We start from the raw sequence: 14,942 nt of genomic DNA on the forward strand, positions 1-14,942 counted from the left end.
CCTGCACGGCACGTGGCAGGGCAGCTCTGCTAGGTTAATACAGCACAGGGTGAACGCTGTGTGTGATCATTTCTGCAATCTTCTCTTCTAGAAGCACCAAACTCTCGTACTGGCAAAGAATCCCACCAGCTTTTCTTTCAGGAAAGAAAAAAAAAAAAGCACACTTAAAGACGAAAAATAAAACTGGGAATTCCCTGGTGGTCCAGTGGTGAGGACTCTGTGCGTTCACTGCCAAGGGCCCCGGCTTCGATCCCTGGTCGGGGAACTAAGATCCCTCAAGCTGTGTGATGTGGCCAAAAAAATAAATAAAAATTAAAACAAAAAACACATGTGAAAACTAAAATAATCTTGGGAACATCTCCCAGACCTAGAGTAATCCTGAACATATCTACCACGTAGCAAAACTCAGACATGCTGCCTAAGGTCTATTCTCTGCATCTCTAGATCCAGTTGGTAATTTCCTTTCCGATTCCTACCTAACTGCTCCATTCCTAGACAGCTGTAAGTGATGTGTAGGCGGTTACAATGGTTTCTCACAGGGACAGATGGGTGTTTCTCCGGGGAGGGTCTCCTACCAGACAGCGATGTAGTCGTTGACAGCTTCGGTCTGCAGCAAGGTGAAGTTGATGTAGACGCCGTGACCGGGAGGCACCGTGATCAGCCAGACGCAGTCCTTCAGAATCGGGTACTCGTCCGGAAACCCGGGGGAGTAGATGGTGCCGTTCTGAGCCGTCACGTTATACCCGCAGGGAGCTGAGAGGAAACCACACAGTCCACTTACAAAGGATACAGTGACACGTTTCTCAGTCTCTACAGTCCCTCAGCCAAAATTTGCCTTCAAAGAAATAATTGTGAAATATCTTTCAGTAACTATTTTGTCAAAATAATTCCCCTAAAGTCTTAAAACCTTGGAAGAATTGTACTTCTAAGCTACGTTATCTAAGTTTCATTTAATACATTCTCCAAACATTCAAAATCCCCTCACGGTAAAGTCATTTCTGCATAATTAAAGAAAACAGAACCAAAAACATTGTCAGTTGTCTCCCGGGACCGAGCTGGTAATCTGTTCGGCTGTCCCATGCAAGGCATTAGGTTGAAATTATGCATAAATATTTAACTGAAAAACAATTGTTTTTGTTTGTTTAAAGTGAGATTTCTAAAGCCTATTTAAACCATCTAAAAGAGAAGCATCTAAGTCTATGTGCCTTGATACAAAGACAATCAGTTCTCCTCAGATCTGCACCTGGAGAAAGGAGATAAAATTACATAAGTGGTATTCCACAGACGCGCTCCCACATCTCACGAGCTATCAACCATGTGAAGAATCCCAACGACACCCAGAGTCCATTTTTATTTTATTTAATAAAGTGCTCATCACTGTTGCCATGGAAATTATTTTGTTTTACTGTATGGAAAAATGAAATGACCATATATGAGCAGATAATATGAGATGTTTTCTTTAATTCAGATCATGGTATAATACATCAACGTCATAGACAAGTAGACTTCTTAATCAAACTAAAAGCCAGTCGATGCTGTAAAGAGTGTCTGTTACTAATATGAATCTTGTGAAGCTTTCAAATATTTGCCACAAAAGTCATAAAATACAGGTGGAGTGAATAAGCCAAAATACATTTTTTAAAGAAGTTCAAAAGCAATTCAAAATGTTGACTGATGAAAAACCATGCAGCAGTATATGATACACTAACACAGAGATGCACACTGATTTCAAAGGAGGCAGAGCATGTACCAGTGTCAAGTAGATTGAATCAGCCCAAGTTTTGAGTAAATTCATTAGAAGGGGCTGTGGAGAACATTTTACAAGTTTCATAGCATAATTATAAGTGGGGTTTGGAGTCAGACAGACCTTGACCTATAACTTAGCAAAACAAAATATACAGATACTTATAATCTATAAAATAGGGCCAGAAACCACATTGCAGTCACAAGCTACCTGGCTGTCCCCTGAGGACGCCATACTCCTTCTCAGCTGCAAATGGCATGCCCTTGTCCACCCGCATGAAAAGTTCTCGTGTTTTCCTCCTACTTTGCTGTCAGGTGAACTAGTCTCTCCCTTCAAAACTTAACTGTCATCACCTCCTGAAAGTCTCTCCTGGTGGCTTGAGCTCTAGGTGGCCGTGGTCTGGTCACTTGTCCCTGGGCTACAGTTCACGGCCAGCTGTTCTTCACCATTAGATAGTGTCAGCAGCCAGAAGTCGGGACGGTGTCCCCACCCCCACTCAACCTCCCTTCATTAATCCCATTGCCAGGCTCAGCTCTCAACAGACAATAGACAAAAAAATAATTGAGGGACTGAAAATGAGTGAGACAATGAACAGGAGGCACTTTAAAAATAAATCTGTTGACGCTATTGGGCTGACATACCTGATGTGTGACTTGAGGCTATTCATTTGGTATTGATTTCTAACTCTAAGATTTCCCTTTAGCATTTTGACTTTTTAATTTGCATCTATAACCACATTATATAGAGTAGTACCTTCCCACTGGGGGAAGGAAACAAAACGGAACAAACAAACAAAAAGCACGGTGCCCGCCTCTTAAAGGTCGAAATAAATGATATGGTTATTTTCTTGATAAGATACATTCTGATATTCTTTATGTCACTGAATCTATTTGCCATGATTTATCTACGATATTCAAATAACACATCCTTCCACTCACATCGTCAGTGGGTGTTTACTGAGAGTCTTTTATGTGCCAGGCAGTGGGGCTGGAGCTGGGGACACAGCAGAGAACCGACCCATCCCTGCCCTGGCAGATCTCCCTGTATACTGTGTAGCGGTGGAGAGAGATGTTAAAAGCTAAATAAGTATAGAATTCAACTTGTGTAATAATACTCTCAAGGCACACATAACGTTTTCTCAAGGCAAAATCCTGCTGTGTGGTCTAGGGAAAAAACGGAGGGCCCTGCAACAGAGCCCAAGCTGTATTTCCATTTTCCCTGGCCTGTCCAGTGTCTCTTCCCAGAGGCGTTCCCCTCACCTTAGTGGCATCAAAGGTATATTCTGAGATCCACGTCTGAGCGGCATCTCAGGTGAACTCCGGGGCAACGGTGGACCCGTGATCTAGCTGGGCTTGAAATGCATCCATCCCCATCCTCTCCCTGAAGGTGACGTTCAAAGAGGACCCTCCAGTGGAGACCAGTCACAAGCCCAGTGGGGGAGTGTCCCACCACAGGAGGGGGGGCCCTGCACCACTGCTGCCAACCACGGGTACCTCCCAGCTCCTCACCTGTCTGCCAGGAGCCTGGACCCAGCAGGAGAGGCAGGCAGCCAGAGGCCAGTAGAGAGACCATCAGAGTATCAGGCACCGCGCTTCACAGCTGAGCGAGGTACAGACCCCAGGCTCCCCCACCCCAGGGGCCAGAGAGTCAACAGAGGCGCCTCCGTTTATGTATTCACGAATGCGCACTGCGCTAGTGCAATTTATAATCAATACACTTTTGATCTTCCTCCCCTTTCTTGGCACCAAGCTCCTAAAACGCTGAGAATTTCCAAAGTGATAAAAAACCTCAAACTGTCTTTTGTTATTCATAACAAGCCCCTTTCAACCACAGCAGAGTTTATGTTAATGCAGCGATCTGGAAAGCCCTGAAGCCTAGGGCTGGTTGCCAGGGGAACCAACCTGTGATTGGAGGTTCAGAACCCGCACCTCCGGGAAGGGGAGAAGGACAGAGGTCCACTTAACCACCAACCAAGGGCCCAGGATTTAATCAATTGTGCCTACAGGGTGAATCCTCCTATAGAAAAAAGAAAGGGGAGGAAGGTCCAGGTTGGGGAAAGGGTTGAGGTCCTGAGGGATGGAGCACCTGGGGCGCGCGGGCTCTGCTCCCCTCCCCACGCACCTGGCCCCCGAGCATCTCTGCATCCGGCTGTTCCTGGGCTACATCCTTTGTAATTAGTAACCTAGCAAGTAAGATGCAAGGCTCCAGCCAATTAATCCAACAGGAGGAGGGAGCGGTGGGAATCTCCCGTCTATCAGAGGTGCAGGTGACAACCTGGATTTGCTTCCGAAGGTGGGGCGGGGGTGGGGGAGGCAGTCTTGTGGGACTGAGGCAGGCCTGGGACCTGGGACGCTGTGCTGCAGTGCTTGCACCTGGACACACCTCCCCGCGAGCAACGAAACACAAAGAAACCATATGGGACTAAGAATGATTGCATGCAATTTCCAACAAGCTCATAGCCGCTGCTGGCACTACGGGTCCAGGGACCACAATAGCCATCTCCCCGGGGGGCCACTGTCTGTGGGTTTCAGGCCTGTATTTGCAAAAGTTAAGTGGCTGTGGTTTACAGAGGTCTTGATGAGTGCTACATCTTGCCAGTTCTGGGAGGGGAGGGATGAACAGGAGCGATTTGGTCTGAGAAGAAGCAAAGGCTTTGCTCTGCCAGTTTTCTCGGACACCTTTGCCCTTCTGTTCCACTCAAAGCCTAAATCCCTGCAAGGCTAGCCTGAGATCCCCCCTCCTCCAAGCCCTTTCTGACCAGGGCAAGCCCCCAAGCCTCTCTCCATACCAACACTTTGCTTTTTAATCTCTCACCATCTCCCAAAAGAAAAAAAAAAAAAAAGAATAATTGCATGCATGTACACTTGGGACAAATTCTGCACATACCACCCCCTGAGGGGTGGGCAGCCACCTAAGCCACCCCTGCAGCTGGACCCCTGGACACGCCCCTACCCTCACCCCACATCAGAAGCAAGCTCAACCCCACCCTCAGGGAGCGAGCGGTCAAGGGAACCTGTTACTTCTTCTCGCTCCGCCCTGCTGCAGCAGGGACCCCATAAAGCCTTGTCTGACTTTCTTGTCTGGCCTCTCATCAATTTCTATTGATTGGGGAAGGCCAGGAACCCTGCTTGGTAACAGGACTGAGCCTGTAACCTGGGGATCTGAAGCCTGAACCAGGGAGACAGCGTCAGAACCGAGTTCCAGTGTAGGACACTCAGCTGGCGCTGCAGAATTGCTTGCGTAGGAAGAGCCCATGCACTGGTGGCCCGAAGTATCAGACGTGGGAGGACTGCATGCAACTCTTCACACGCATCTATCTTAAGAATGAAGAGTTCAGTTTGGGAGGAAGGATGGCTGTGCACAGCATAGCCAAGGAAAGTTCTCAGGTGGCTTCTGCATGTATCTCTCCAGAGGAAGATAAGCAGGTACAAATGAGTAAACTGTGTATTTCCATCAAATTCTAGACAGCTGAGATACACTGAATACGACGGAGGTGAGGCCTCACCTGGACGTCTCACCCGGTGCAGAGTATTACGACAATGCTTAAACTTTTTGAAAAGACCTTAAATTATATCTGTATAAATATTTCAGTGATAAAGAAAGAATTAGGTCAACCAAATACTTTAAGTTTTGAACTATATTTCTAAGTGTAGACGCATATTTAATTATGAAATTACACTTAGTAAATGAGTAAGTCACAGCCTTCCTAACCACATTTTAACAATTATAACACTTTTTTAAAAACGGAGACTTCTAAGGTTATGGTAAAAACAATGTCCTAAATATCTCAGGTCACTTTCAGAGATATTCTTTATTTATTTAATTCATTTATTCCTATAATGGAACAGGCCCCCTTCCTCCCTTGGAAAGTGAATACAAACTTTCTTTTCTTCCCTTGTTACTATTTCTGTGAATTCTTTCGCCATGCACATCAGCTCATCTAACAGGATACAGCTGAAGTGGGGATACTGCACAGTCAGAGTGTCTGCTGGTGTCCTGCGAAGGGCTCAAGTCTAATTTACTTCAACAGCGATAGACCTCTGAGCAGCCCACCATCCTCAGGAAACAGTTCACTTTCTCATTTATCTTTTTGGAAATGCAGCCTTTTCCAGATAAAATAACTTTTAAAATACTACCCCCGGGTTATTTTTTTTTAGTTTAATCTACCGTGGAAGACACTAAAAACGTAGTGGAACATCGCTTTGTGGTATAAGAATTTTACATGGATCTTGTGTTTTGATTTTTTACTCTATGATATTATAGGTATGAAGCAGCAGATATAATGGTAAAAATATCTACATAGCAAAATATTTGACCCTGCCTAAGGAAGGGTCTGGCATTTGCCCTGGATTCTGGGAGGCAGTTTTTCCCCTACCTGACAGTGGGTCTTCATTTCACGGGGCCTGGCCACGCCCCTTAGTCTTAGGATGGGCTGGCCTGCCAGAAAGTCCGGCCCAGTGACTGAGGGTGGGGCTCTGGGTCGCAGGATACTCCCTGGTCTGGAGGCTGATATCAACCACTAGACAAGTACTCACCAGTCATGCCTACATGAAGGAGACCCAATAAAAATGGGGCACTAAGGCCCAGCTGAGCTTCCCTGGTGGGACGTCCTCTGTGCGTGCTGTCACAGGTCACCTCTGAGAGGCACCTCCTACACCCCACCCTGCGCTGCGCTCCCTTGGATGACTTTACTGCCTTTTTCCTGTGATAAACCATACTCGCGAGTATAACAGGTCTCTGAGTTCTGTGAGTCCTACTGGTGAATTCTCCAACCTCAGGCTGGCTTGGGGGCAGTCCTCGGACTTTCCCGTGGAACCAGGAGTCTCGGGCAGTCTTGGGTGTCTGGGGGACTTTAGCTGCACGGTTTGCCAACTCTGGGTAGTAGAATACATTATATATCATCCAAAAAGAATATGTTTTGTTATCTTCACATTGACAAAATAATTCTAAGCCAGCAGTTATTTCCATGTTGGAAAGTTGGACTTGAAAAAGCAATGAAATCTAATTAAATATGTAAGTCTATTTTTTTATATCAAGCCAAGGCGTCTCCTATTTACATATGAATTCAAAGGATTCAGGCAAAAATCACAAGTAAAATGGGGTTTCAATCCTGACAATTCAAAGTAATTTATACATATAAACATATGAATTTTTAAATGGTGAGTAGCATGAAAGGGTTTCTAAAGTGTTTTAATAGAAAAATACCAGATATGCTACTGTTATTCTTAGTTTTATAAAATAATTTTTAAATGCTATTTTATGTTATTAAATTTGTGGTCGACTAAAATAACTTTTTTTTTAAAAAGTACAGTGAACTTTTTCTTTTATGGTTGTTTATATAATGATAAAGAATGGAAAAGTACAGGTGAAAATGATTTAAAAAGGCTACCGATTTGCTTATTTTTTTTTTTTTTCTTTTCACTTCTTCAGTAGAAATTCAAACACAGCCAGATGCCTTTCCCTTTTGCCCCTGGGATATAAGTATTTAGCATTTCAAAAGTCCACAGAGTTGGTAATTTCGTTATTTTTTCATTCAGGGGTACTGTATTTATCATGTGAGAATATTAGGTTTATGGAAACTTTTCTCTTTCATAGGCATTCTTCACAAAGTACTTGATCTATTTCAGTTAATATTGTAAAAATTTCAAAGTCATCATAAAAATTAGGCAGCCAAACAAGAGCTCTACAGAAGTGATTTCTGCTCAGACTAGGGATATTCTCTGCACCCGGATCCGTCCTCAGGCACCATTCACAGGCGCTACTTCACCTGCCCTAGGACCACTCCTGTTCACACTGCTCTACTGCGGGCTGTCTCTGTCTCTGAATAGCAAATAGCACGTCTCCTTCAAGGCCAACGGCAAACATGAAGTCAGTTTTCTAAATACAACATCAATATATGATTATTATAAAAGTTAAACAACAAAAAATATCTAGGGTAAAATTAGTAAGTACTCTTCTCCCCTCTAAACCCACAATCTGATGCACCACTGTAAAGCTTAACACTGCTCTAACCGTAGATTCCCCAATCACTTTCCAAGCAAACACCATCTTTTGTATCTGCAATTCATCAAAACGCTCTGTGCCTGATTTTGCATAATAAATATTTGTGTTTATTATTTTGTGATCCTTATAGTTTCCTTGAAGGCAAGATCTAGTCTTTTTTTTTTTTACCTTACTGGCATATGATATCTTCCTGAAATACTAAGCAGAATGAGTTTAACATAATAGAGTCCCCCAAAAATGTATTGAACAAATGAATGAATTCTCGAATACAGCCATTTCATAGTTTATGCACCATGATACACATGAAAAATTAAACTGCTTCCAAGAAACGTGATTAACCTACCATCACATCTCGGGAAAGGGTAGTTCCAGTTTCTGTTGGTCCCGTGCTGACAGGTGAGGACGGGGTGGCCGGCTAGAATGTACCCAGGATAACACGCGAAAGATATCGACTGCCCCACACTGTAGTCCGAGTTCATCACGTACCCATTCTGAAAAGGAGGCGGGTCTGGGCAGTTCTGCAATTCATAGGCTGAAACAGACACAAGAATCAAGCTCGTAAGTAACATGTTCCACCAGGCTGGGACCTGGAGGAGGAAGGCGACGACACACAGCGCCTCACGATGCACTTTTTAGATACAGGTTTGGAAAAGTCCTTACAAAGGTGCCATTACCATCCTAAGTAAGTGAAACAATAATTCGTAGTAGTAGCAGAATTATGAAAATTTGCATTTAATGAAGACCTACTGTGTGCTTTAGAAGTTATATAGCATATACCAAAAGTAAATTGGACAGTGCTTACCTTGGAAAGAAAATGTGTGAGGTGAATTTAATAAAAACAAGAAATACAGATGATAATAAAAAGTGCGTATAAAGAATGTCAGGTGAGATAGCTTCCTCCACAAGAGGGCAGACAGCAGTATCAAGCAGTATCAGCAGTATTTCATCCTGTGGAACTGAAAACCACAGCCACAGAAAGATAGAGAAAATGAAAAAGCAGAGGATTTTGTACCAGATGAAGGGCCAGAATAAAACCCCAGAAAAACAACTAAATGAAGAGGAGGTAGGCAACTTTCCAGGAAAAGAATTCAGAATAATGATGGTGAAGATGATCCAGGACTTTGAAAAAAGACTGGATGCAAAGATCGAAAAGTTTACCAAAGACCTAGGAGAATTAAAGAGCAAACAAACAGAGATATGCAACACAATAACGGAAATGAACAATACACTAGAAGAAACCAATAGCAGATTAACTGAGGCAGAAGGGTGAATAAGTGACCTGGAAGACAGAATGGTGAAAATCACTGATGCGGAAAAGAATAAGGAAAAAAGAATGAAAAGAACTGAAGACAGCCTAAGAGACCTCTGGGACAATGTTAAACACACCAACATTCGCATTATAGGGGTCCCAGAAGGAGAAGAGAGAGAGAAAGGACCCGAGAAAATGTTGGAAGAGATTCTAGTTGAAAACTTCCCTAACATGGGAAAGGAAATAGCTACCCAAGTCCAGGAAGTGCAGAGAGTCCCAGGCAGGATAAATCCAAGGAGAAACACGCCAAGACATATAGTAGTCAAACTGACAAAAATTAAAGACTGGAGAACTCGAGGTTTGGGAGGGGGCGGGGGGTGAAGGGGAAGCTGAGACGAAGCAAGAGAGTAGCACAGACATATATATACTACCAACTGTAAAATAGATAGCCAGTGGGAAGTTGTTGTATAACAAAGGGTGTTCAACTCGAGGATGGATGATGCCTTAGAGGACTGGGAGGGGGAGGATGGGGGGGACTCGAGGGAGGGTGGGGGGGGGAGTCGAGGGAGGGAGGGAATACGGGGATATGTGTATAAAAACAGATGATTGAACTTGGTGTACCCCCCCAAAATAATAAATTAATTAAAAAAAATTAAAGACAAAGTTATTAAAAGCAACAAGGGAAAAACAACAAATAACATACAAGGGAACTCCCATCAGGTTAACATCTGATTTCTCAGCAAAAACTCTGCAAGCCAGAAGGGAGTGGCACGATATATTTCAAGTGATGAAAGGGAAGAACCTACAACCAAGAATACTCTACCCAGCAAGGATCTCATTCAGATCCGAGGGAGAAATCAAAACCTTTACAGACAAGCAACAGCTAAGAGAATTCAGCACCACCAAACCAGCCCTACAACAAATGCTAAAGGAACTTCTCTAAGCGGGAAACATAAGAGAAGAAAAAGACCTACAAAAACAAAAACAAAACAGTTAAGAAAATGGTCATAGGAACATACATATCAATAATTACCTTGAATGTAAATGGACTAAATGCACCAACCAAAAGACACAGACTGGCTGAACAGATAGAAAAACAAGACCCATATATATGCTGTCTACAAGAGACCCACTTCAGACCTTGGGACACATACAGACGGAAAGTGAGGGGATGGAAAAAGATATTCCATGCAAATGGAAATCAAAAGAAAGCTGGAGTAACAAAAGTCATATCAGATAAAATAGACTTTAAAATAAAAAGTGTTACAAGAGACAAGACGGGACATTACATAAAGATCAAGGGATCCATCCAGGAAGAGGAGATAACAATTATAAATATATATGCACCCAGTAAAGGAGCACCTCAATACATAAGGCAAATGCTAACGACTGTGAAAGAGGAAATGCAAGGCAGAAATAAAGACACAGGTGTAGAGAACAAACACATGGACACCAAGTGAGGAAAGCTGGGAGGGTTGGGGGTGGGATGAATTGGGAGATTGGGATACCAGATTGTACACTCTAAATATATGCTGTTTATTGTCTGTTAACTGTATCTCAATAAAAGTTCTTTAAAAAATTATATATAATTAAAAAAAAAAAAGAATGTCAGGTGAACACGAACCTAACAATTTTAATTAAAAGAAAATTATCCTAGCACTCCTAAGTGCGGCTAACTAGGAGACATGTTGTTGTTTTGTTTAGTTCAATTAATATCCAGAGCAAATAAAATAAATTCCATTTTCTCAATTTTTTCCTTTAAAAAAGTGTATAATCATTACACTAGCCATGGCTATAAGTACAATCTTTTTTTTTAAGAACTTTTATTGAGATACAGTTAACAGACAATAAACTGCATGTATTTAGAGTGTACAATTTGGTATCTCAACCTCCCAATTCATTCCCCCCTCAAGCCTCCCCACCTTCCCCACTTGGTGTCCATATGTTTGTTCTCTACATCTGTGTCTCTATTTCTGCCTTGCAAACGGGTTAATTTGTACCATTTTTCTATAGTCTGTATATGTGTCAATATACGATATTTGTTTTTCTCTTTCTGACTCACTTTCAGTACAATCTCTTTATTTTCTTAAACTCCATTTTTTAATGTGTTGTTGTTGTTGCCACACTGCGTGGCTTGTGGGGTCTTAGTTCCCCTCCCAGCGATTGAACCCCCGGGTCCCAGCAGTGAAAGCACAGAGTCCTAACCACTGGACCGCCGGGGAAGTCCCAGGACAATCTTTTTTTTTTTTTTTTTTTTTTTGGCACACGGGCTTCGTTGCTCCGTGACATGTGGGATCTTCCTGGATCGGCGATCGAACCCATGTCCTCTGCATTAGCACGCGGATTCTTAACCACTGCGCCACCTAGGAAGCCCAGGACAATCTTTTTAGAATGCGTAGTTTATTGTGCTTGTTTGTTGTGCTTGATCACTAAGTCTTTGTTCCCTAGGGTAAACTCTAGGTAGGACGATAGAGAATAAATGTTTGCAGACTGTGTCATTAAACATGTGCACATCAATCAGTGAGAGTGAACACATCCACAGTTAGATGTAGTCTCCAGATACTGGAAGCAGCTCTCTTGCCCCTTTCCCGCTTGCCCGTGTCTGTCCCCCTCTAACCCTGACAGAGCCTGACGACAGGGAAAGCAGCACCGGGCAAGTTAAGCTACGTCCTGACTTCCGCTCCTGAAGGCCCAGCAGCCCTTCCCTAACCTGGCGCCTCTTCTCCTAGATGAAAACAAGTACGAAGCAGGAATTCAGCAGTCAAAGAACGACTCGCCCTCCACCCCTCAACAGCCCCCTCAGCAATCCTGCAGGCAGGTCAGGAGGACAAGAGAACATCTGAAGAGAGAGTTAGCAAACCTGCAGGCCCAGGAGAAGCGTGCAGAACCCAACCCCACCCTCCGTGACTCACTGAGATTCTCTCCCCGCCCTCTGTCCTTTAAAAACTGTCATGACTGAGCAGGATCTCGGGCACTGGTCTTGGGACACAAGCCCACCTTCTCCCCAGACTGCTGGCTTTTCTGATCAAAGCACCGTTCCTTTCTACTGACACGTGCCTCTCAATTATTGGCTTTTGAGCGACAGGCAGCCAACCTGAGCTTGGTAACAATATTGAATCTTAAAACTAAATGAGCCGCCTGGCCAGCATCTTCTTACCTGCTCAGGTGGGAGCGGCACACACACTTTAGAGCAGCAGACTCTCACCAGGGCGTCATCTACTGTTTAGACTATGCTCTTATACATAAAGGGGCTGGGCGCTCACTGCGGACACAGTCACAAAACCACGCTATGAAGCAACAAGTCAGGAGGGACCACGTTCGGCTCCTCCCTGGGATGCATTCCTGCTGCAGACAGCCCTGTGCGATCCCAGCACCTCTGTTCTCACAGCCACCTGAGAGCGGAGCAGTAACATAAAGGACCCAGCGACCGACCACCACGGAGTCCTTCACGTGGGGAGTCAAGTAAAATAAACATTTTCATTGTAGATATAATTAGTTTAACCAGGTGACCACCATTGGTGATTTTAAATAAATCCAGAAAAATGATAGGGTCTGTGATTTGTGCCAGGCATTTCCCAGAGGTTTAGTCCTAATGTTTCTACTTAGAACCTGAGATGAAGAGGGATGAAAGAGGATGCTGTTAATAAGGGGAAAGGGACAACACAGCAGCACAGCGTGTGTGCAGATGTGGTGCACACGTGGACATGTGTGGAACACCTGCAGTATTTAGGCAGATTGTTAGGTCTGGAATACAAGAGTACATGGTGTGGAAGCACTCAGAGATTAGGCTGCACAGGCAGGTAAGGTTCAGAGTATGAACTGGCCTCTTTCCAAGATAAAAGGACTGGATAGTTCTGTAAAGAGACTTTGGGGGCCACATGGAAAGACACCAACTGGGTCACGTTACACGTGCACTTGCAGCGTGAAAGATGAGTCTAGCTGCTGTTTGGAATTTGGGGTTTGTCTTAATGAACATCTGCCAAATATTAAACATTCACTATAAAGTATTGTTATTAATAGCTTTTTCTTAATAAACTATTGAAATGGCATTTTTCATATGTATATATGTATGTATATATAATATATATATTTATATTTTCCATATAATAAAAATACTGTGCAGTTGACAAGAAGATACTATGGTTAAACCCTGACTGTAGTTAGTGGGTTAAAAAGTCCTTCATTTCAGTAACCCTTGGTTTTCATTATCTTTATATTTGCGATGGTATACGTCTCTCAACAAGAGTCAGAGAAGCAGCTGAAGAGTAATTGGGAGCAAGAAAGCAGAAATCAGAAGATGCAGCAGTGGCAAAGGTCTGGGAGCATCTTGAGACAGGCCTGGCTCCTCCAGGGTCCAGAACCAGGTAGAACCTGGAGGCAGAAAAGGCCTCTCAGTGGGAGTGGGGAAGCCTCTCTCTGAGGAAGGCCCCTGACTCACACCCACACACATACATGTGCACACACCCATGCACATGTCCACACACACACACACACACACACACACACACACACACACACACTCCTCTTCTCCTTCCCCTCAATGTGCCCCTCCCGGGCCCACCTGGCAATCACGCAACAAGGTCACCTGCATCTCCCAGGGGCCACCCCACTCTGAAGTCCATGAAGCAGCCTTTTCCTGAAAGCCAGCCCTGGCAACTGTCCACAGCACACGGCTTCCCTCCTCTCGATATTGCTGTTTGATTCTAAAATGACCTCACAGACGCGTGCTCAGAAAAAGAGCAGAGCCCCATGCTGCGTTCCAACCATCAACCAGTTTCCTTCTTTATTAGACCCTTTCCGGCTGAGATCAGCAGCTTGTTCTCATTCTTGTTTTGCCTGAAATACAAGAAGCTCTGTTGGAGAAATGAGTCCTCAAATACAGCTGCTAATAATAAAATTTAAAAAGTAAAAACTATCAAAAACAGATTTACCAGCTTCCATGGGACGAAAATCAAGAAACACCGTGTGCAACAACACCCTCCCCTCCCCGGAAGGCTCCGCTCACGCTCCAGCGGTGCCCTTGGGGTAGCCGCACGGGGACCAGTTATCACAGCACTCTATCAAGGAGGTAGCCGGTAACAAGTCCTGATGAACGGTCATGGAAACAGCATTTCACAGCGACTCCCACACAGGTGCTACACGTTCGTCACACACGCTCATCACATGCCACACGACGCGTTTCCCTACATGTGTTACGTGGTCTGTGGCACAATTTAAGAACAGTATTCAGGAACCCTTCAGAGACGTATGCAGCCAGCCTATGTCCACCTGCCCTCTAACCTCTGTGCCAGGGACTAAGACAGGAATCTCAGGTTTGCCTTTCCAAGTCCAGCAGCTCTGCACTACCCTTGATTAGAAGAAAAAGAGTGTTTTTCTTTCTCTTCTTAAGGGCACCAATGCAGTTAACCTGTGTAGGAGTTAAAGGGGAAAAAGAGAGAGAGAGAGACTGCTGGGCCAGATGGGCAGGACTATAGTTTTTATTACCTATTCACTTATGGAGTAAAATAAAAATCATGTACTGAGCATCTACTATGTTATAAATACTAGTCATAAATGGAAACTAGACAGAAATGGGTCCTGCTCTCATGAAACCTACATTCTATTTATGGAAGCAGACACAAATAAGTCAATACATTGGTAATTACGTAAAATAATTGTAAGTTGTATAAACTATTATTAAAGAAATAAACAAGGACTAAAAGGGGAAAAAAAAACCCAGGATGAAGGTAAGTGAGGGTGATCAAAACCTGCTTCCTTGCACAAGTAACACTGAAGGTGAGTCTGAGGGGGCAGCAGGGGCCCAAGGACAGAAGGAGGTAGGTTCTCTGAGATGAGGTGGGAGCTCAAGGAGAGGAGCCACACAGGCAGTGCTCCCAGCGCCCCGGCCCCTGTTCACAGTCTGTAGCTCTGATGAGGGGAGAAGCTAGTCATGCAATGGGCCAGGCC

General features: G+C 44.1%; 1 protein-coding gene across 1 annotated transcript in view; it reads right to left on the bottom strand.

Annotated features, from left to right (window-relative positions):
* Nucleotides 1-14,942, bottom strand: part of CSMD1 (CUB and Sushi multiple domains 1) — a 1,409,269-nt gene that overhangs the window by 122,594 nt on the left and 1,271,733 nt on the right. The window contains exons 42-43 of the mRNA XM_057697717.1: nucleotides 8,091-8,279; nucleotides 576-753 (exon numbers count right to left, since the gene is read on the bottom strand). Coding sequence (XP_057553700.1) covers nucleotides 576-753; nucleotides 8,091-8,279 — 367 coding nt within the window. The remainder of the gene's footprint in view (nucleotides 1-575; nucleotides 754-8,090; nucleotides 8,280-14,942) is intronic.

The sequence above is a fragment of the Hippopotamus amphibius genome, chromosome 10 (genome assembly GCF_030028045.1).
Source record: "Hippopotamus amphibius kiboko isolate mHipAmp2 chromosome 10, mHipAmp2.hap2, whole genome shotgun sequence".
Taxonomy (NCBI): Eukaryota; Metazoa; Chordata; class Mammalia; order Artiodactyla; family Hippopotamidae; genus Hippopotamus; species Hippopotamus amphibius.